Below are 22,049 nucleotides of genomic sequence, written 5' to 3'. Positions count from 1 at the left end.
AGGGACCGAAACGGAGCGAGGGACCGAAACGGAGCGAGGGACCGAAACGGAGCGAGGGACCGAAACGGAACGAGGGACCGAAACGGAGCGAGGGACCGAAACGGAGCGAGGGACCGAAACGGAGCGAGGGACCGAAACGGAGCGAGGGACCGAAACGGAGCGAGGGACCGAAACAGAACGAGGGACCGAAACGGAGCGAGGGACCGAGGGACCGAAACAGAGCGAGGGACCGAAACGGAGCGAGGGACCGAAACGGAGCGAGGGACCGAGGGACCGAAACAGAGCGAGGGACCGAAACAGAGCGAGGGACCGAAACGGAGCGAGGGACCGAAACAGAGCGAGGGACCGAAACAGAGCGAGGGAGCGAAACAGAGCGAGGGACCGAAACGGAACGAGGAACCGAAACGGAGCGAGGGACCGAAACGGAGCGAGGGACCGAAACAGAGCGGGGGACCGAAACGGAGCGAGGGACCGAAACGGAGCGAGGGACCGAAACGGAGCGAGGGACCGAAACGGAGCGAGGGACCGAAACAGAGCGAGGGACCGAAACAGAGCGAGGGACCGAAACGGAGCGAGGGACCGAAACGGAGCGAGGGACCGAAACGGAGCGAGGGACCGAAACAGAGCGAGGGACCGAAACGGAGCGAGGGACCGAAACGGACGAGGGACCGAAACGGAGCGAGGGACCGAACAGAACGAGGGACCGAAACGGAGCGAGGACCGAAACGGAGCGAGGGACCGAAACAGAGCGAGGGAGCGAAACAGAGCGAGGGACCGAAACGGAACGAGGGACCGAAACGAGAGGGACCGAAACGGAGCGAGGGACCGAAACGGAGCGAGGGACCGAAACGGAGCGAGGGACCGAAACAGAACGAGGGACCGAAACAGAACGAGGGACCGAAACGGAGCGAGGGACCGAAACGGAGCGAGGGACCGAAACGGAGCGAGGGACCGAAACGGAGCGAGGGACCGAAACAGAGCGAGGGACGGAAACAGAACGAGGAACCGAAACAGAGCGAGGGACCGAAACGGAGCGGGGGACCGAAACAGAGCAATGGACCGAAACGGAGCGAGGGACCGAAACGGAGCGAGGGACCGAAACAGAGCGAGGGAGCGAAACAGAGCGAGGGACCGAAACGGAACGAGGAACCGAAACGGAGCGAGGGACGGAAACAGAGTGAGGGACCGAAACAGGGGGGTCAGAGTCAGGAGCTATGGTAAGAGCCCTGGCACTACCAACCTTCTCAATAAAGAAACACAGAAAATTCTCACACATGTCAGGAGAAGCTTCCAAACAGACATTCTGTGGAGTATTAAGCATAGAGTCAATGGTGTTGAATAAGACACGTGGGTTATGTCTGTTTGAGGAGATAATATTAGCCAAATATTCCCTTTTTGTCTCTGTAACTGTGCTCTGCTAGAGTCGCCAACAGTCTGTTAAAATTTGAAAAGTAACCTGCAGTTTATCCTTCTTCCACCTGCGTTCAACACGGCAACATTCCTTCCTTACAGCACGAGTTCTGTCATTAAACCAAGGCTCAGGTTTAATCTTTGGTTGCCTAGTTTTTAATGGAGCAACCGAGTCCAGGATTGTTTGACAGGAGGAACAGAACCAGGAGCAGAGCTCTTCAGTATCAAAGTGGAGGAAGTCAGATAATCCATGAAGTTGAAGAAAAGCAGTAGAGAACTGAGTGGCCGTGGAGGGGTTAATAATCCGCTGAGCTGCAGCGCGGGTTTTAAACTAACCCTGAATAAAACAGGCAGGTGATCTGAGAACACAGAGTCACAGATTTCCAGGTGATCCACAGGCAGACCGCAGGACATAACCAGATCCAGTGTGTGTCCGCGCTCATGTGTCGGGCCAGATACGGCCTGTACCAGGTTAAAGGAGTCCAGAAGGTTTAAAACGTCCTTTACCAGAGGCTTATCAGGACAACACACATGTATATTGAGATCTCCAACAATCAGAACATGATCATAGTTAGTTATAATCCCAGCTGAAAAGTCAGAGATAAAATCCTTATTATATTGGGGGGCCGGTAAACCACAGCACAGAAGACAGGCTTTCCGTGTCTCATCTCAAATGACGTGAACTCAAAGCTGGGGAATGGCGTCTGTAGAAAACACTGCTTACATTTATAGTCCTGTTTGGAAACAGTCGCTGTGCCTCCTCCTCTCCCTGAAGGTGAATTAAAATAAGAACAGTTCGCTGGTAGAAGCTCAGACAGAGCACTGGACTCACCAACATTCAGCCACATCTCAGTCACACACAGGAAATCCAGGTTTTGGTGAATGAAAAAGTCCCAAAGAATAAAAGTTTTGTTCGTAAGCGACCTGGCGTTTATTAGGCCAAACCTGACAGGAACTGGAGCATGAGCTTCAACAGGTTGGGAGACCTGGCACAGCGGTCTCAGGTTTTGAAGACACAGCCGGCGCATATAGAGCCGGGAGGGGCAATGGCGGCGGTGCAGAGGGGCTTCAACTCCAGCCACAGGCACCAAACAGACATCAACAGGATCCAAAAAACGCAGAGGCACCGAGAGCCTAGAAATAGTCCATGTGATGATCGGGTAAAACAAGGACAGTGCGTCAGAAAGAACTTCAGCTTCACCACTTGAGTCTCTGCCTCTGCATCAGTGTTTGAGTTTTCACCTCATTCCTGTTAGATAAAGGATCTGATGAATGAATGAATGAATGAATGAATGAAATCAGGTAGGGTTGGTTTAACCCTATTCAGTAGAACCAGATCAGCTGGTTAAACCAAACTGGGTCCAGTTAGAAACTCTGATCTGGACCTGAACATGATGTGTGTGTGTGTGTGTGTGTGTGTGTGTGGTTCCTACCGATCCAGGCGGTGTTGAAGGCTGACCTCTGACCTCCATCCACCTCCTCTGCGGTTTCCGTGACGACACAGCTAACAGCTGCTGTAGCGTCTCTGAGCTCCAGGCTCTGTATGAACTCTGACCTTTCAGAGGGCAGCTGGAGGACGCCGACCAGCAGGAGGGGGCGGGGCCTAACAGGAAGGACACCATGAGACACTAAAGGGGGCGGAGCCTAACAGGAAGCAGGTTCTGATCCACTTCATCCCGATAGTCCTGATGCTGCTGAGTTTACCTGAGACTGTCTCCTGTCCTGGGGTCAGAGGTCAGCGTCCTGCAGGACCAGGAGAGAGGAGAATTGACCTGAGAGGAGCCGAGGACACCAGGGGGCAGCAGAGAGCTGAGAGACACTGAGGACCAGCAGGACGACCGGAGGGACTGGAGGAGATCTGAGACACTGAGGAGCTGAGGGACAAACGGGTCCATCTGGTACTGAGGACAGAGAGACACTGAGTCCATCAGAGGACAGACAGAGGGATGCCAACACAAGTCCACCTCTCTGCAGCAACAGGAAGGGGGACGGACTACTGTCAGTCTCAGACCTGATATGGAAATGGGGCCGTTGCACTCCGGAAGTAAAGGGGGCGCTGTTTCCTTTATTATCCTCCCATTTTTATTTTCTTTTTATATCTGTGATATATTTTCATCTTTATGAAGGATTTTCACTCAGCAGGTGTTTGAACTTCTCTGTTATTTACTTCAGTTCACAATTTGTTTTTTTTATTGCTTTTTAGAACTACATGTAAACATCAACAAAAGTAAACAAAAACAACAAATCAACAAGAAACTCAGCACCGTCAACATAAAAAAACAAAACATACAAAATAACCAGGCCTGGTTTTAAATAGTCAGAACTCTATAAACATCCAACTGAGTGATAATATTGAATGTAAAGAAATAAAAAAATACAGATTACAGTCTCTGTAAGACAGACTGCAGTGGATCTCAGATCCTCCACAATTTGTCCGACTTTTCATGAAGGTCATGAATCAGTTATTCCACTGAAACAATAGCAGAGATGTTTGGTTTCCACATATCAGCTGCAGCCTGCAGTGCTGAACGTCTCAGTAATTTACATTTAACAGAAATAAGATGATCACAAGCAAATGTTTAGCATCTGCATGATTAAAAAGACAGAAGGAAAGAGTCACAGAATAATTTATCAATAATCTCTTGGAAAATCTGAATATAATTCCAAGACCAAAACAAATAAATAAATGTGTCTCTATGTATTTTACATTTATGACAAAGATCTGAAGCATCAGGAAACATCCTCCGAAGGTGAACAGTGTAGAATAAGTTTGGAGGAAGAATTTAAAGTTCTGCTCATGCATAGAGACTCGGGTCCAGTTGGAGAAAAGCCCATTACAGATTTCCTCCTGATCTGCTGATCCAACATCAGAGCAGATCAGTTTTAACAGATCCTGTGTCTTTCTGTCTTCTTCTAATTCTGCTCCTTAGTTGCATATTATCACCTTTATACTGCCTCTAGTGGCGTGGGGAGGTAACAGAACTAATATAATTATATTATTAAATCAGAATAGCACAAAGTCTTTATTATTTATTATTAATTCTGGCAACATAACAGATAAATTATCTTAGGGTTAGGTTTGGGAAATCTTAGTGGCATTTTCCAAACCTCTCATGCTCCACTAAACAATCCTCAAATCATTACCTGTGCTGCTCATACCTCACTATTCCACTAGAGCTATGTATATACATTGCTGTATGTCAGTCTGATTTTGGCTGAACGGAGAATGATACTTGGTATATTGTCTGCTGATAACTGTAGAGAGAGAAGAAAGAGAAAGAAAAACTAAACACACACACTCACATCTATATCACGACTAAACACACACATCTGGACCAACTTTCCCTCTAATGTTTCATGTGTCTGGGCTTCCTGAACACACTGAGGACCACTGTGAGCATCATCAGTGTACACGGCGTGGCCACGCACAAGTATCATAAATCTGGGATCATATAAAGTTGCATGGCTTATTAAAAAATCAAATTACATCAGCAATTTTCATTCGTTTGCTTTTAATTTAAGGGATTTGCTCAATTAAAAAAAAAAAGAAAGAAAAGAAAACATTGCTGTTCATGAGATGCATGCTATAAGTAAGAGTCCTGCTTCAGCCAGGGTGAGAAATGAGACATTACACCTTTCAGACATAAATATTTGTTCATATTAAAACATTCACGTTTTGCACAATGAAATGTTTTCTGTAGCTTGTGATGCAGTATAAATTCTTGTAAAATATTTAATTAGTTTTTTTATGTCTGCCCTTCTCACTTCTCCAGTGGTTGTTCATTTAGCCCAGGTTGATGGTCAGTCTGCTTCTTGCTTTATGTTCTTGAATTCAGCATATTGACTATTAATGGCCTCCATAATCTGTGGGTGGAGGAGAATGGCCTCATACTTCTTTGCCAGTGTACAAATGTCTGCTTATCCATAGTCAAAAGTCTGAACTCAACATTTCAGTATCAAATGCAGACCATTCCTTTCATTTGATTTGATTCCATTTGATCTTAGAAGAAGTGCATTTCTTTTTTTTTAACTTTGGCTTGGTGAGTGGATGTCCCACTAGACATGATCAGCTGATGGCTTTCACGTTTCTTAACTCTACCGCTCTATTCTCACCTGCACGGCCATATGACCAAGGCACGTAACCCACGTAGCGAAAGTGAACCGTATCGTATCATTGGCTGGATTCCTGTCACTCACTGAGTTCGATCACAAAGTAGTATGGAAAAAAATTATTGGTCCATAGTCAAAACTGATGTCTGAGCTCAATGTCCACTTTACGTTGGACTTTATTTTATGCGCTACATAGATTTTCTTGTGCGCTGAGAATATGTGAGCAGTGGATGATCTGGACCTAGACCCCTTTAAAGAAAAACTCAAATGTACGTGTCCATCTCACAGCCGGGCATCATTTAGATCAGGTGTGTCAAACTCCTTTTGGTTTTGGGCCAAATCAAGGTTATGAAGGCTCTTAAAGGGCCGGTTGTGCCAGAATGTGTTCATAAAAGTTGTTCACAAACTGTTAATATGTCAATGAATTCTTAAAATTACATAATATTATTGAAGATCTTTTCAGTCCCTTCAAGAACTAATAATAAATGCGACTGTTTATTTACTCGCTGTATAAATCATGGACTATAATCAAACATCAACTAAATTCTCAAGAAACTGGAGGGACTGATTGATATAAATTGGCAGTAAACAGATAAAAACTGCATTGATATGATTGATAATATAATATTTAATCACACTTAGTGTTTAGTCTCGTCTGTAGAGGGCCACATAAAAAGCTACGGCGGGCCGTATTTGGCCCCCGGGCCTTCAGTTTGACACATGTGATTTAGACTAACATTTTCCTCCTAAAATCAAAATGGTCACTTGTTAGAGGGCAACCAGCTCAGACCAGACAACCAGAAATTCAAACAATGCAACTTAGAAGAACTTCTGAAAAAACTCCATAACTTAGTTAAATCAATGTAATAACCTAATACTCCTCAAGATTAATATACTGGATCTGAATGAGTAGTTTATTGGTCATCATGGTTTCTAGTCCAGTCTGTGTGACAGTAATCAGGTCCAGGACTCATTTTAGTTGTACAGGTTAATCGAAAGAATGATAAAGAAATTCTAGAGACAGTTTGCATTAAACAAGCTAATAAAGAACCGTCTGAGTTCTGGAAGTGTCTAGATTAATACCACAGATAAACCACTTGGATCCAGCTAATAATTATTGCATTGATGGGTTCAGGCTGGGTGGTGTAGTAGACAGTCGATATAGTGGAGAGAGCTGATGTAGCGCTTGGCTTCCTCAGGTGAAGCCAGGAACCTTGGACTCCTATTCTCTGTCATGATGAATGGTTTGTCTGGGTAGCGCAGAGCAGCCTGAGACCTTGATCAGCTGTTAGCATGTGGTCAGTTAGCATAGCAGTTAGCTCCGCCATGATGTTTCCCTTGTCCTTTTTCTGCTCTTCTCTTTTTGTTCTGCTTCTCATCATTAGACTGACTGATCGCAGTTCCAGTGAAACTCTATAGTTACTGTTGGATTAACAAACAGGAAGTGAAATTTAACAGAGTATTGATGTTGGAGGTGGGAGCTTCGGAAAAAGTGTCAACTCCATTTTGGAGTTGATGCTTTCCTGTCCAACCGGAAGTCGTGACTCACTTTCAACCCAGAAAAGGAATTAGATTAGTGACTGTAGCTTATTTCACCAGAAACTGTAGAATATTCACTATTTAGATGCAGAGACCAGAAAACCAGAGGAAACTTCTGGATCAACATTGTTAGATTATTTTTAGACTCCTGTTCTTCCAACCCAGAAATGAAATCAGACCAGAGGAAACTTAGAAACCCTGAACAGGAGCATCGAGTTAATATACTTTAGATTATTAGATTATTTATCTTCTTTTGCTCTGTCCTTTAGTTTGTTATTTTGTTTGTATTTCTTTTTAATTCCTGTAAAGCCCCTTGTATCGCCTTGTTGCTGAAAATGTGCTGTAGAAGTAAAATTACCTTTAGTTCCTTCATCTCCCAACCTGAACATTTTCCACCAATCAGAGCCGCGAATGAGACGGAAACTGAAGAGGAATCAGATAAACTAGTTTAGTTCTGAACAGATGGATCAATACTTTGGTTTGGATTTTATATGAAGGATGTCCAACAAAATGAGGTCATTTGTGAAACATGTTATCAAACTTAAAGGTTGATCCACAGATTTATTCCCCTATACTTTTCTTTACCTGCTGTTCAGCTGTTAGAACCAGAAACCTGGAGACACAGATTGGATTCATTTAGTGACATAACATGGAGAAGAACTCAAACTTCTTTTTCTTTTTCTTGTTCATGTTGGTTTTATGATACTCATGAAGCGTCTGCATCTAATTCTGCATCCAACAACAAGATGTTGATGTCAAATGTAACTGACAGCAACCCAACTTTATGTATCAGGATTCAGGACCAGAAACTCAAACATTTCCCACATAGAGCAGAACATTCAGTTATAGTTTTGGGTTTTTAGGCTCCATGTGTATTTTGCTTTTTTTGCTTTTATTGATAAGTGATCTCTGTGATCGGTTAGCCACCGCTGCTATTAGCCATGCTGACAAAGCTAATTTAAATACCTGCTTTACTGATGATCTGTCCAAAACTCATCTTTTTCCACATCACATCTATTTAAGTTTGTCAAAGTCAAGGATAACTGACCTACTTCACTTTACCTCCATATTTTTGTTCTTAGTTAAATCATGAGTGGGTGACGTCCTGCTGCAATGGATCTATAGTTTAAAATGACATTGGAGCTCATCTAAGAATATATGATATATATTATGTTTCGTAATATAGCAAAATATATCAGGATATTAGATTTTCCTCCTATCCCCCACCTCTATTACCACCCCAACCACTAGAGGCAGTAGTAGACCCAAAAAGATGCGACTAAGGAGCAGATTTAGAAGAACAAAAAGCTACAGAATTAGTTAAAAACTGTGAGCTGAGCTGAAGTAAATAATAGAGAGAAGATCAATACATGCTGAGAGTGAAAATCCTTCCTAAAGGTGAAATAAAAACAGCAGACTGTGGATAATATAGGAAACAGCGCCCCCTTCACATCCGCAGTGCAATGATTCCATTTCCATATAAGGACTGAGACTGACAGTAGTCCCTCCCCCTTCCTGTTAGCTGCAGCAGGTCCTTCTCACCTGGTCCAGAGGACAGCAGTGAGGCCTGTCCAGCATCTCAGAGTAGATGTCTCTCTGTCCTCTCTGTGTCCACAGCATCTCTGATAGTTTCCAGGACAGAAGACAGACGCAGTGAGGAAGAGGAGGATGAAGAGGAGGACGGGGGGGATCAGTGGGGACCAGACTGGAGACAGGGAGAGGGGACAGTTAGTGGGACATGTTGGAGACATGAGACAGAATCTGACAAAGTGACGCCGTGTTTATTATTAATGATGAAACTAGAAAAGATCCAAGAGTTTCACAGATCAGGAAACATTTTAATTTATGTAATATCAAGGAAGCAGGAAGTAGATCAGCTCTGTTAGCTTGGACAGCATTAGCATGTAGCTGAGCTGCAGTTTGATGTTTTGGTTCATTCATCACTAAAATAAGACGACACACACACTCAGTTTCTCTGTCTTTGTGGGACTTTCAATGGTTTCCATTCATTTCTACAGTCAAAACAAAACTCAGTTCAAACCTGAACCCAGAAAGTTTTTCCTCATGGGGCCCAAAAGATGTTCCCACAGAAAATGTTCCCACAAGGAGCAGGAGGCCCCAAAAACATACTGTACACAGAACAAGGTAAATACACACACACACACTGATCCTCAGCAGATGTTTAAATGATCATCACTTAGATAAATGATGATTAAATGTTCTGTTTGGGTTTTTTACTCTTTTCCTGTTTGATGGTTTTGTGTTGATTTCGAATTATAAAGTCAAATTAGAATAAAAAGAGAAAAATAGAAAAATAGTCAAAAGGAGGAAAGGACAAGAAAAGACGCTCTCACTGTGTTTTACAGACAGTAAAAAAAGCAGGAAATCAAAACAGGAAGTTCAGCGTCTCTCTGATCCTGGTGGATCTGCAGATGGTCAGGCAGAAACTGTTTATGAGGTCAGAGGTCGCACTGTTCTGGACCCGACCCGTTAACACCTGGTGTAAGTCATGTTGGACTGAAGAATTGATTGTATTGACGAAATCTGGAGTTGATTGATTGGTGATTTTTATGATTGAACTGATTGTTGAGAGTTTGGCTGATTTGGTGATGATAGAAATTCATCTATTAATTTATTGAGGATTAGATTAAGAAAAATAATAACTTGAAGATATTTATCAAATAAATGAACATAATTGAGGAAATTCATGCAATGCAGAGACTGAACTTTTCATTAAGACTTGACACTAATAAATATAAAATATCCTGGAGGAAATGGATCATCATCAGTCTGACACCAACTGGATAACTGATGAAATTACCTTTTGGTTGAGTTTCATTCAACTACTTCCTGTCAAACTAGTTGCTCTGTACATTTTGTTAGAATGTCTTTATGTGTTCTTGGGAAAATACTAAAATGATAAAAATAAAGTTTAAAAAACTAAAACAGTCCACAGTCCAAAACAGCACAGCTGAAGCTCAACACAGGAAGCAACGGGGAAAACAAATGAACCAACAAGTGATGAGAGACGATCAGGATCCAATCAGAAACAGGTGGGGTTAAACACACTGAGGGTAACCATGGAAACAAGACACCTGGGAAGAATCAGGAGGAAACAAAACAACATGGAGACTCAGAAACTCAATATGAACAGTTAGAAACAAATTATGACACTTTAGTGGTTTGAATGAAATTAATCTATGATAACTTATGTACAGATTATCAATACTTATTTATTTTATTGTTTAAAGGTTTTAGCTTCTTCTGGACCAAATGTAAAACTATATTCTGACTCTCTGATGAATAAATGGAGAATAAATGAAGGAAACTGTTTGGTCCTCTGAGTGAAATCTAGTTGATAAAATCTACATAGATCCATTATCATTTCACCTGGAGAAACACAAACTACAGGAGAATCAGACAGTAATAATATTAGAAACTAATATCTGAGGGTCAGAGGAGCAGACGGGTCATGTTGGTCATGTTGTTATGCTACCACAGGTCTACCATGACTACAGGTCTGCGTGTAGCAGCGCGACACAAAGAGCAAGAAAAAGCAGAATATAAATGTTTAAAGTTCAGCTGTTTATCAGTTTATTTTCACGTTGCCGTGGTGATCTGTAGCGGCTATAATCTATAAACTATAATAAACAGAATCTGGACTAAAAACCTCGAATGTCTGAAGATCATGGATCATTTATCATCATTAATAGGAAGAAATATTTATAAACAGCAGCAGCTGTTAAACTTTAAACTAATTTTAACACCATCAGTTATGAAAACATCATTATTTAGGGCAGCGGAACCATCAGAACCTTCAGAACCTTCAGAACCTTCAGAACCCAGTAGAACCCGATATACAGGCTGAAAGCGGGTCGGACCGGTCCGGTCCAGAACCATCACCTGTGGGCCAGCTGAGAGGCCAGCCTGCAGGTCCAAAGGTACTGGTCCAGTCCTCTGATGCTCTGCAGCAGTAACCGTGGCAACACTCCGTCTCCAGGGCAACCGGGCTCTCTGGAGGCCCCGCCCACCCGGCTGAACGCCGACACCCTGAGGGAGGAGCCAAGGCAGCAGCAAAGCATGCTGGGAGGGAAGTCAGGGCTCGGCCGGAACAGGAAGTGGACCTGATGCATCTGGAGGACGGAGAACAGATGGTCAGAGGTCATATCAGAGGTCAGGGGTCAGATCAGAGGTCAAGGGTCAGATCGGAGGTCATATCAGAGGTCAAGGGTCAGATCGGAGGTCAGGGACCAATCAGTGTCCAGCAGCAGCTCTCACCTCCACCTGGTCTCCGGGTCTCAGTTTCCTCCTCGCTGGCGGCTGATAAGCCAGGCAAAGCCCCACCTTCCCGTCCAGCAGGTAAAGCCCCGCCCCCTCACTCACCACCTCCGTCACCGTGCCCTATCAGAGGAGAGGGGCGGAGCTTAGCTCCCAGGTAAACACTGCAGCTGTTTCATTGCAGGACCAGAACCGGGACTGGAGCAATGGGCTGTTACCAGGTTCATGGGACAGCCAATCAGAGGCCTGCTAGATAATAACCAGGACTGATTCTGATTGGACCTGCACTACATAAAGATCTGAACATTTAGCATTAAACAAAAATCACAGCTTGAAAATTAAAGGCAGAAAAATAATTTCCTAATCCTAAACCTGCCGGAGAAAATATTTGTTATATTTAAATGTTAAACCCAGTGGAGTCTCTGGAGGTCAGGGTTCATGACCCCTGACCCTCTGGTGGAAACAACTGGTGCAGACAGACATGATGCTGTAGTTGTGTTGGAACTGGGAAATTCTAACTTCCCATTTTTAAAATCCTCAGTAACACAAGTCAGATTTTCCAGTTGGAAACTGGGAGCTTTGACTGACCCAGTAACTAATTACAAGACTCCATGCTTCAATATGGCCGCTCCTTTCATTAACAGTTCAATATGGCCGCTCCTTGCATCAACACAGGAAGCTGTGTTAGTACAGTATCTTTAATACTATACTAACAGCCAATGAGAAGCCTCCTACCTGGTAGCTGATGACTCTGGAACATTTAATTCTCCCTCGTGATTGGACAGGAAGCTCCTCAGGCGCCTCCTCGTCCTCCAGCAGCTGGTCAGAGTGGGTGGGGTCAGGCGCAGAGAGGGGGAGGGGCTCCGGGTCCTCTGGGTGTGTGTGTTCCAGTGTGTGTGTAGCCTCAGAGTGTGTGTGTCCAGGTGTGTATTGAGTGTGTATCTCTGATCTGTCGGTCACACACAGCACGCCGTTTCCTCTCCATCCTCTGAGAACACCACTCTGAGAGCCGTAACACACACTGTGACACCAACACACACACACTGGGCCCACCACAGCCTGCTGCCCTGCACACACACACACACAGGCAGAGATATACACACACACACACACACACACACACACACAGACACACACATATACACACACACACACACATATATTCAGTTATGTTCATAATAACATCAGTGTTTAAAAAGGTGATCAAACCTCAAAATTCTTCAAATAAATTGTATTTTAACGCATTGAGGACATTTTATTTCAAAGCAAAGAGGTGAAAAAATTAATTGAATATTAACTACATTTTACAGAAAGTCAAGAAACATAATGTTCAAAAATAGCAGTGCTGAAAACTTTCTTTACAAACTCAAAATAAACCAAGAAATGCAGAAAGATGAATCTTTCCTGAGAATCATAAACTAATATTTAGCTGCATAAACACAGTTTCCCTGCTGGTTCCGGTCAGCAGGTTCTGCAGGTTCCAGGTCAACTGGACCTTGTTCCTCAGTTCCTCAGTATTTTCTAGTTTTGCCTCATGAACTTCATGTTTCATGTCCAGTTTTCTATGATTCCAGAGGTTCTGCTGCCTCTTCATTACTTTCTGTTGGTCTGATGATTTGCTGCCTGCTGAGGGTTTGGAGTCGTCATCTTGTTGAAGGAAACATTTAGCAACACGACTTGTTCTGTTGAACTCAAGCTGATCCATGATCCCAACACCATGAGAAACATCCCACATCATGATGTTTGAACCGCCGTGCTTCATCATCTTCACTGAGGCTTCAATTCAGAGTCTGACAGCAAACTGTCTGTGGCCCTTAGAACCAGAAAGAACAATTTTACTTATCAGTCCATAAAATATTACGTCATTTCTTTCTATGCCAATCAATATGTTCAAGTTGTAGCTTCAGCACGTCTTTATTTAAACAACAGGACATTGTGGGACCCCCTGCTGGCACAGAATTCACAGCCAATCACAGACCTTCTCTGATCCTCCTGGAGCTGATCACTGGCTGATTATTGGTTGATCCTTTGTCATTTTGGTTATTCTCTGGTCCATCAATATTTATTTTTCTTTCTCAACTTTTTGTTTTTTTATTGCCATTTTAAACCATTTGATATCATTTTAGCTGAACAGCCCATCATCATTTTCTGAACTTCTTCATAGGTTTTCGTCTTTGTTGGATCTAAACCAGAGTTAGCAACTTGTGGGCCAGAATGGGTTGTAAAATCTGACAAAGGGGCCAGGAGCATTTGGACACAATGTAATTTATTAAACCTGGGTATTGAAATGTATGAAAAACACAAATGAAGGTGTAAATTTAAAGAAATTAACATTTAGTGGAAAAAGATCAATGGAATCACTTTCAACATTCAGAACATATTATAATGATGCTAACACTGCAGCTGTAGTTCCGTCAAACAGGATTTATTAGAAATAAGAATAGGAGCTGCTATTATTACGGCTGCAGCTCCTAACAAGCTGGTTCACTCCCTGACAGTTCAACCGCCTTGCTGCTCCTCCTGACCTCTGACCTCTGACCCCCCACCTACATGACAGGCCTATCACGTGTGAATGGGAGTCAGCAGTCAGACAGCGGAAGTACATAACGCTACATGTAACAATAAGCAACACAATGTCACTTTTAACACATAACCATGTGAACCCCAGCAGAACTAAAACACAGAATCGTTACAATATTATCAGCCAACGAAAGAAAGGGGTATTTAAAATGAGAGCGATGATCGGCATGTTAGTTAAGCTACTGTACCGCTGCCGCGTAAATGCTAAAGTTGCTATTTTTTTCATCAGACAGTAAAGAAACTCATATCTCAGTGGGAACAGTGTTGTTGTTCTCCTTTTTTTTTTTTGCCAGTGCATCAAAGTCTGGAGTTAGTTTCGTTGTGGCGATTCTCAGAATCGATCTGAGGTGTTGGTCAGTTAACCGGATCTGTGACGGGATTTGTTGATGTTCATGACGCTGAAAGTTGCTCACACACGTAGGTGCAGCCAAACAATACCAGCATCTTCTATGCCATCCTCCGGAGGTTTGGAAATGTGGCTTCGAAGCATAAAAGTCATTCAGTTTAAGATATCTGAACTTCTCTTTTGAGACGGAGTCAGACTGGAGATCGATCAGCTCCAATTGCACCTCATGAAGTGCTGTTTCAGGGTCTTGTGACAGGGGACAGGAAACCTGCTGAAGTGACTTTTCAATTCTTTCACAATCAGTGAACCGACGGCAGAATTCTCTGTGCATGTCGTCCAGTGACCTGCAGTATTTCTTCGTGTTTTGTGTGGCCTTCTGCGTGGCCAGTGTGGGGAAATGAGCGAAAGATTTGTTTGACATTTGCCTGGAGAATAAAATCAGCTTAGATTTGAAGGCTCTCACATTTGTGTACATGTCATGCACAAACTGATCTTTCCCTGCAGTTTAACGTTCATCTCATTCATGTGGGACAATATGTCCACAGCAAAGTCACAAAGCCAGTCCTCGTCGCTCAACTCAGGGAATTCGTCAGATTTCCCCATTAGGTCCAAAAACAAACAAATCTCCTCTTTGAGCTCCAACACTCGTTGGCACACTTTCCTCAAACTTAACCAGCAGACAGAGAGTGGTGACGTAAGTCCTGGTGATCCGCATCGGTTTCCTCTAGGAACTGACGGTGATTAAGTCCCTTTGCTCGTATGAAGTTAACAAGTTTTACTACAGGATCCACAACATGATTAAGCTGCAATACAGACTTACACAGAGATTCTTGATGCAGTGAAGAAAAATAACATCCTGGTCAGGGTTTTCTTCTTTCACTTTATCTTGGACTCTCTTCAGCAACCCGATGTTTTTTCCAGTTAAACTTGGCGATCCATCTGTGGTGACACTGGCAGGTTTACTCCAAGGCAGCTTCGTTCTCTGGATGACAGCAGACACCTGTTCATATAAGTCTCTCCTCGCGTTTTCCCCTTCAGTGGTTCCATGCTCAAAAGCTCCTCTGTTATCTAAAAACTGTCATTTATCCCTCTGAAAATGAGGAGCTGAGCAGTGTCTTTCACCCAGTGCTAGTGAATAGAAATTAAAGGACTCCGCCTTTTTGTTTAACTCGCTGACTAAATCTCCATCAATCAGTTCCACACGCCGAGTCACTGTCCTGCGTGACAAGCTGATTTTTTCAAACTTGCCTTTGCTTTCTGGACACAAGAGATCTGCTGTGTCTATCATACATTCTTTCAAAAACTCACCTTAAGGAAAAAGGCTTGCTAGCCTTTGCTAACTTGACCCGAACCCACGCAGTATTTTCAATAGATCTTTTCTTGGTTTTTAAGACTAATCAACAGGCTAAAAAGCTGTGATATCGGTACTACAAACTTGTCAGACCATTTGCTAGTAAACTTAACACTTAACCTGAATGCCAGACCAAAAAAACATATGGAGACTAAATACAAGTTTGCTAAAGGATAAAAATGTCAAAAGAAATACAAACAGAAATAAAAACTTTCTAGAAGTGAATGACAACGGGGAAGTCAATCCTAATATTTCATCGGACACGTTGAAGGCAGTTATAAATTTATATCACCAAGTACTGCTATTAAGAAAGCTTCAACTAAACAAACTGGAGACTAAATTAAAACAAGTGGAGAACATGCAAATCAAAAATCAACTTGATTATACCAATGCACAAATCCAGGAGACAAGGAGTAACATTTTGAATATACATAAAAGAGAGGAAGAAAAAATATATAAATAATCGTTTTATGAAGCTGGGCCAAAGGCAACAAAACTACTTGCAAGAAGAATTAGTAAAAAACAAATGATGTGGTCAATTTGTTCCATAATTGATCACAGACAGGAATAGTAGAAACAGTTTGGATGGTATTGACAAAGCTTTTCAAACATATTATAAAGCTTTGTATGCACAACAAGAACAAAGCAAAATAGATGTTAAAACATTCATCAAGTCATTGGACCAAACAACAATTGGAGAATGTAAGAACAAAAGTTTAACTGAGAACATCACTGAAAAGGAGCTGATAAAGACGATAAAAAAGAAATTAAAAAATAATAAAACACCCGGTCCTGATGGTCTTCCAGGCGAATGGTAGAAGATATTTGAAGAAGAACTATCCCCTGTATTATTAAAATCATTAAATTGGACATTAGGAAAAATGACTGCCATCATGGTCTGAAGCAATTACAACGCTAATACAAAAAGAAAGGGGAAAAACAAAATATTATGCAGGTCATAGACCAATTTCCATCCTTAACCAAGATTATAAGCTAAATGCATCTATCTTGTCCAATAGGTTGACGGGGACCGAACCGGGTTTGTCTTTGGCCGACAAACTCAGGATAATTAATACAAGACGCTCGCTTCACATAATTCAGAATATTCAGACTAAAAATCATACAGCAGTAATGATGAGCTTGGATGCAGAAAAGGCTTTTGATTGTGTCAGTTGGGAGTTCTTATCTCTAGTTTTGGAACTATTTGGTTTTTCACATACCACAATCAACCTGATAAAAACATGATACGCGTCACCCACAGCTTGGATCCAGATAAATGGCTGCTTGACAGACACAGTAAAGCTGGAGAGATCCACTGGACAAGGCTGCCCCAACACTTCATATAGAGCCTCTCGCCAGCCAATCAGGGAGAACAATGATATTCACAGTATAGAAATGAATTCAAGAGAACATAAAGACTTAGAGACTTAGACTACATTTATTGTCATTGTACAAAAAAAAAAACACAAGGTGAATCTTGACAACAAAATGTCGTTACTTGGCTACCAGTGTAGCAGAGCTAAAACCTTAAACTACACAATAAATAAATAAATACTATACAAGTGCCATAGAATACACAGGTTCAGTGTTGTGAACAAAACTAAACTAAAGTGCATGTATTGACCATGTCCATGGGGGGTGATTTGGTGTGTGTGTGTGTGTGTGTGTGTGTGTTAGTGTTATGTGGCGTTAAGCAGTCTGATGGTCCGGGGGAAGAAACTGTTCAGTAGTCTGGTTGTTCTGCACAAGATGCTGCGGAACCTTCTTCCAGACGCTGATGACATCCTTCTATATCTATATCTAATTCAAATGGTTTCACAAGCTTACTCCAAACCTGACAAAATCACATTTTCAAACTTTATCAGGGATTGTTGAGATCCAAAGGAATGTCAACAGATGATGTTAGGAACAGATGGGAGGAAGAGTTGAATACTGAAATATCACAAGATCAGTGGGACAATATGTGTGAATCTGCTGCTTCAACCTCCTCCTCAAACTATTGTTGTGAGTTCAGTTGGGAAAACCTGTGATGTTTCTGTAGATCACCAAAGCAGCAGTTTTACAGAAACCCAAATGCTTCTGGGTGATGGATGGAGAGGATGCAGGGACACAGAGGCAAATCACTCCCATATTTCCTGGTCCTGCATAAAGATCAAGACTCATTGGAAGGACGTTTTGGAGAAGATTGAATTAATTTGGGGTCTTAAACTTCAACAGCCTACCATGTTATTCTGCTCAGAGCCGTTCCTGAGGGTCTGAACATGAATATTTATTAAAAATCTTCAGTGCTACAGCTAAAACATTGATGACTTGGGAATGGCTTCAACCTGACCCACCAACACTAAAGAACTGGCTGGAACTGGTGGAAGAAAGGCACAAAACGGAAACGTTAACGTTCATGTTGAGACTGCAATCGGACCTTTACATACAGAGACGGAGCGAATGGACTAGATTTCTAGAGAACAATAACTGAATCATTTATTGTCACTAAATGCTGCTCAAAAAACTGGAAAAGTAAATCTGTCTGCTGTTTTCAGCCTGTATCTGTTCATCTGTCAGAATGTCAGTAATTTCCTTGTTGACAGTTTTGTTCCATTCTGTGTTTCTGTATGTGATTGATAAATGAAACACAATCAATAAACATAAAGTAAAAAAATAACAACAAAGTTCTTTATTGTCTCTCTGGGCCTAAACTAGAGTTCTGGTCTTTGATCCATTCCCCTGCAAGGTGTCAAGCTTTCTCCAGAGTAGCTTCTGTTTTCCATTAGTGTGTCTTATTAACTTTCTGATCAAAGATCGTTCTTCTTCTGAACATGTTACTCTGTGACACATCCAGCAGCATCAGTTGCCTTGACCTCTACATTAGGGTCACCTGTTCAACACCTGTTTATTCACATAATCAGTGACCTCACTGATTGATCTCAGCACTGCTATTTTTTATAACAGTCCTTCATCAGCAGTAAGAACATCAGGCGTGTTGGTTTTCTACTTTTACTAAACTTCTAGAAACTTCACAGCATCAGAAAAATTCCCTTCTCACCCACCGCGGGTGGTTCTTATCCTCTGAGCTCGGGTCCTCTACCAGAGGATATATAGATCTATCTATATAGATCTATATATCCTCTACCAGAGGCCTGGGAGCTTGAGGGTCCTGCGCAGTATCTTGGCTGTGCCAAGGACTGCACATTTCTGGACTGAGATGTCTGATGTTGTTCCTGGGATCTGTTGTAGCCACTGCTCCAGTTTGGGGGTTACTGCCCCGAGGGCCCCGATGACCACAGGCACCACTGTGGTCTTCACCTTCCAGGCCCTCTCCAGTTCTTCCCTGAGGCCCTGGTATTTCTCCAGTTTCTCGTGCTCCTTTTTCCTGATGTTGCAATCACTTGGTATTGCTACATCTACCACAACGGCTTTCCTCTGATGTTTATCCACTACGACAATGTCTGGTTGGTTCGCCATTACCATTTTGTCTGTCTGGATCTGGAAGTCCCACAGGATCTTAGCTCTGGCGTTCTCCACCACCTTTGGGGGTGTTTCCCACTTTGATCTCGGGGTTTCCAGTCCATATTCTGCACAGATGTTTCTGTACACTATGCCTGCCACTTGGTTATGTCGTTCCATGTACGCTTTCCCTGCCAGTATCTTGCACCCTGCTGTGATGTGCTGGACTGTCTCAGGGGCCTCCTTGCACAACCTACACCTTGGGTCTTGTCTGGTGTGGTAGATCTGGGCCTCTATTGCTCTGGTGTTTAGGGCCTGTTCCTGGCGGCCAGGATGAGGGCCTCTGTGCTGTCCTTGAGTCCAGCTTTTTCCAGCCATTGGTAGGATTTACTGATATCAGCCACTTGGGTTATTTGCTGGTGGTACATCCCATGTAGGGGCTTGTCCTCCCATGATGGTATCTCTGGCACCTCAACCTCCGTTCCCTGTTGTCTGAGACATTCACTGAGCACATTGTCTGTTGAGGCTTTGTCCCTGATGTATTTATGGATCTTAGTTGTTTCGTCCTGGACAGTGGTTCTCACACTCACTAGTCCTCTGCATCCGTCCTTGCGGCTCGTGTACAGTCTCAGGGTGCTGGATTTGGGATGGAACCCTCCATGCATGGTTAGTAGCTTTCTAGTCTTAATATCTGTGGCTTTCATCTCCTCCTTTGGCCAGCTGATTATTCCAGCAGGGTATTACAGGCAGGGCATAGCTGTTAATCGCACGGATTTTGTTCTTGCCATTGAGCTGGCTTCTCAGGACTTGCCTTATTCGTTGGAGGTATTTAGCTGTGGCTCCTTTCCTTGTGGTCTCATCGAGGTTGCCATTTGCTTGTGGTATACCTAGGTACTTGTAGCTGTCCTCTATGTCTGCTATTGTTCCTTGTGGGAGTGAGACTCCTTCTGTGCGGATCACCTTCCCCTCTTTGTGACCAGCCGACCACATTTCTCTAGTCCGAATGACATCCCAATGTCAGTGCTGTAGATCCTGGTGGTGTGGATCAGTGAGTCGATGTCTCGCTCACTCTTGGCATACAGCTTGATGTCATCCATGTAGAGGAGGTGACTGATGTTGGCCCCATTTTTGAGTCGATATCCGTAGCCAGTCTTGTTGATAATTTGGCTGAGGGGGTTCAGGCCTATGCAGAACAGTAGAGGGGACAGAGCATCTCCTTGGTATATGCCACATTTGATGGACACTTGTGCAAGTGGTTTGCAGTTGGCTTCAAGCGTGGTTTTCCACAGCTTCATCGAGTTTGCAATGAAGGCTCTCAGAATCCTGTTGATGTTATACATCTCTAGGCATTCAATGATCCAAGTATGGGGCATTGAGTCATAGGCTTTCTTGTAATCGATCCAAGCCATGCACAGGTTGGTGTGTCGGGTTTTGCAGTCTCGGTCAACTGTGCGGTCTACGAGGAGTTGGTGTTTGGCTCCTCTGGTATTTACACCGATACCCTTCTGTGCCGTGCTCATGTGTTTATCCATGTGTTTGCTTATCTTGGCCGCTATGATGCCTGACATGAGCTTCCAGGTTGTGGAGAGGCAGGTTATTGGTCGGTAGTTGGGTGGGACTGGACCCTTTGATGGATCCTTCTGGATTAGGATTGTCCGCCCTTCAGTTAACCATTCAGGGTGAGTCCCACTTTGTAGCAGCTGGTTCATTTGGGCTGCCAGTCGCTCATGGAGAGCAGTGAGTTTCTTTAGCCAGTAGGCATGGATCATGTCAGGCCCTGGTGCTGTCCAGTTTTTCATACCTGAGACTCTTTCTTGAACATCTGTCACAGTGATGATTACCGGGGCTTGCTCAGGGAGGTTGCTGTGGTCCACTCGTAGAGAGATCAACCACTGTGCATTGCTGTTGTGGGACGCCTCCCTTTCCCATATGCCTTTCCAATATTGTTCAGTCTCCAGCCTTGGTGGGTCTGCTCTGTTGTTATTACCCTGCCATTGAGAGTACACCTTAGCTGGTTGAGTGGAGAAGAGCCGGTTAATCCTTCTGGATTCATTCTCCCTTGTGTATCTCTTTAGGCGGCTGGCCAAGGCTTGGAGCCTCTGTTTGGCAGTTTCAAGTGCTTCAGGTATGGGCATCTGTCTGTACTTTCTGGGTACTGGTCTTTTCATTGTACCCTTGTGGAGCTTTGACAGTTGGCTCACTTCCCTCCTTGTTACATTGATTTTAGCCTCTAACCGTCTTTTCAATGGTGGGTATTGGGTCTCATGGTTGCTCTTATAGCCAAGTATCTCAAGGATCACTGATGCTGAGTTGTAGATCATTCACATTCTCAATGAGACTTTCTGATGGTACTTCACTCAGCCGTTGTAATTGGCGCCGAGAATTTCACTCATTGGGGCCGTGTATCCCCTCACTGGGTGGGGACTTGTAGTTAAGTCCCCACAGTCCTGACATCCGGGTTCCTCCCTTTTGCCGTAGCATTTGTGTTGTATCTCGTCAATCTCAAGTTGTGATAGCAGTTGCCGTTTGCGGATGTTGGAACACTGAGCTACTAGTTGTTTAGCGCTTAGTGTTGACTGGGGATGTCGAAGTAACCATTCCTTCCCCAGTCTTTGCATGTAACCTCTCTCACTAGGGTTACTTGAGTAGTAGCATTCCAACAGATCCACATTTTCATCTCTCGCCCATTTCCGTCTTGTTCCAGTAGCCCATTTGTCATCAAGGTGCTCTGGTTCCCCAACACCTGACGCAGACCTTGTTTGGCCGGGCGACGTCTGAGCCGGCATGTTACGCAACTTAGTATCTCACATGGTATGAGGTAGGCAGTAGCTTGAAGGGTCTTGCCTAAGGACCCAGACTGGATTCGAACCCTGCCCTCTCGGGTGATATACTGATGCCTTATGTATTGAGCTATCCAGTCAGCTATTATATATATATATATATATATAATATATATATATATATATATATATATATAGCTGACTGGAGCTATCC

General features: G+C 43.4%; 1 protein-coding gene across 1 annotated transcript in view; it reads right to left on the bottom strand.

Annotated features, from left to right (window-relative positions):
- The window catches only part of LOC129355256 (CST complex subunit CTC1-like), a 78,088-nt gene that overhangs the window by 21,584 nt on the left and 34,455 nt on the right, over nt 1–22,049 (bottom strand). The window contains 7 exon segments of the mRNA XM_055024779.1: nt 2,844–3,013; nt 3,115–3,311; nt 8,602–8,764; nt 10,963–11,192; nt 11,338–11,460; nt 12,073–12,335; nt 12,338–12,404. Coding sequence (XP_054880754.1) covers nt 2,844–3,013; nt 3,115–3,311; nt 8,602–8,764; nt 10,963–11,192; nt 11,338–11,460; nt 12,073–12,335; nt 12,338–12,404 — 1,213 coding nt within the window.

This window comes from Poeciliopsis prolifica, unplaced genomic scaffold, assembly GCF_027474105.1.
Source record: "Poeciliopsis prolifica strain line A6 unplaced genomic scaffold, Auburn_PproV2 SCAFFOLD128, whole genome shotgun sequence".
NCBI classification, from domain to species: domain Eukaryota; kingdom Metazoa; phylum Chordata; class Actinopteri; order Cyprinodontiformes; family Poeciliidae; genus Poeciliopsis; species Poeciliopsis prolifica.
Note: the sequence above shows the minus strand (reverse complement) of the source record. Positions and strands in the feature narration are given on the sequence as shown.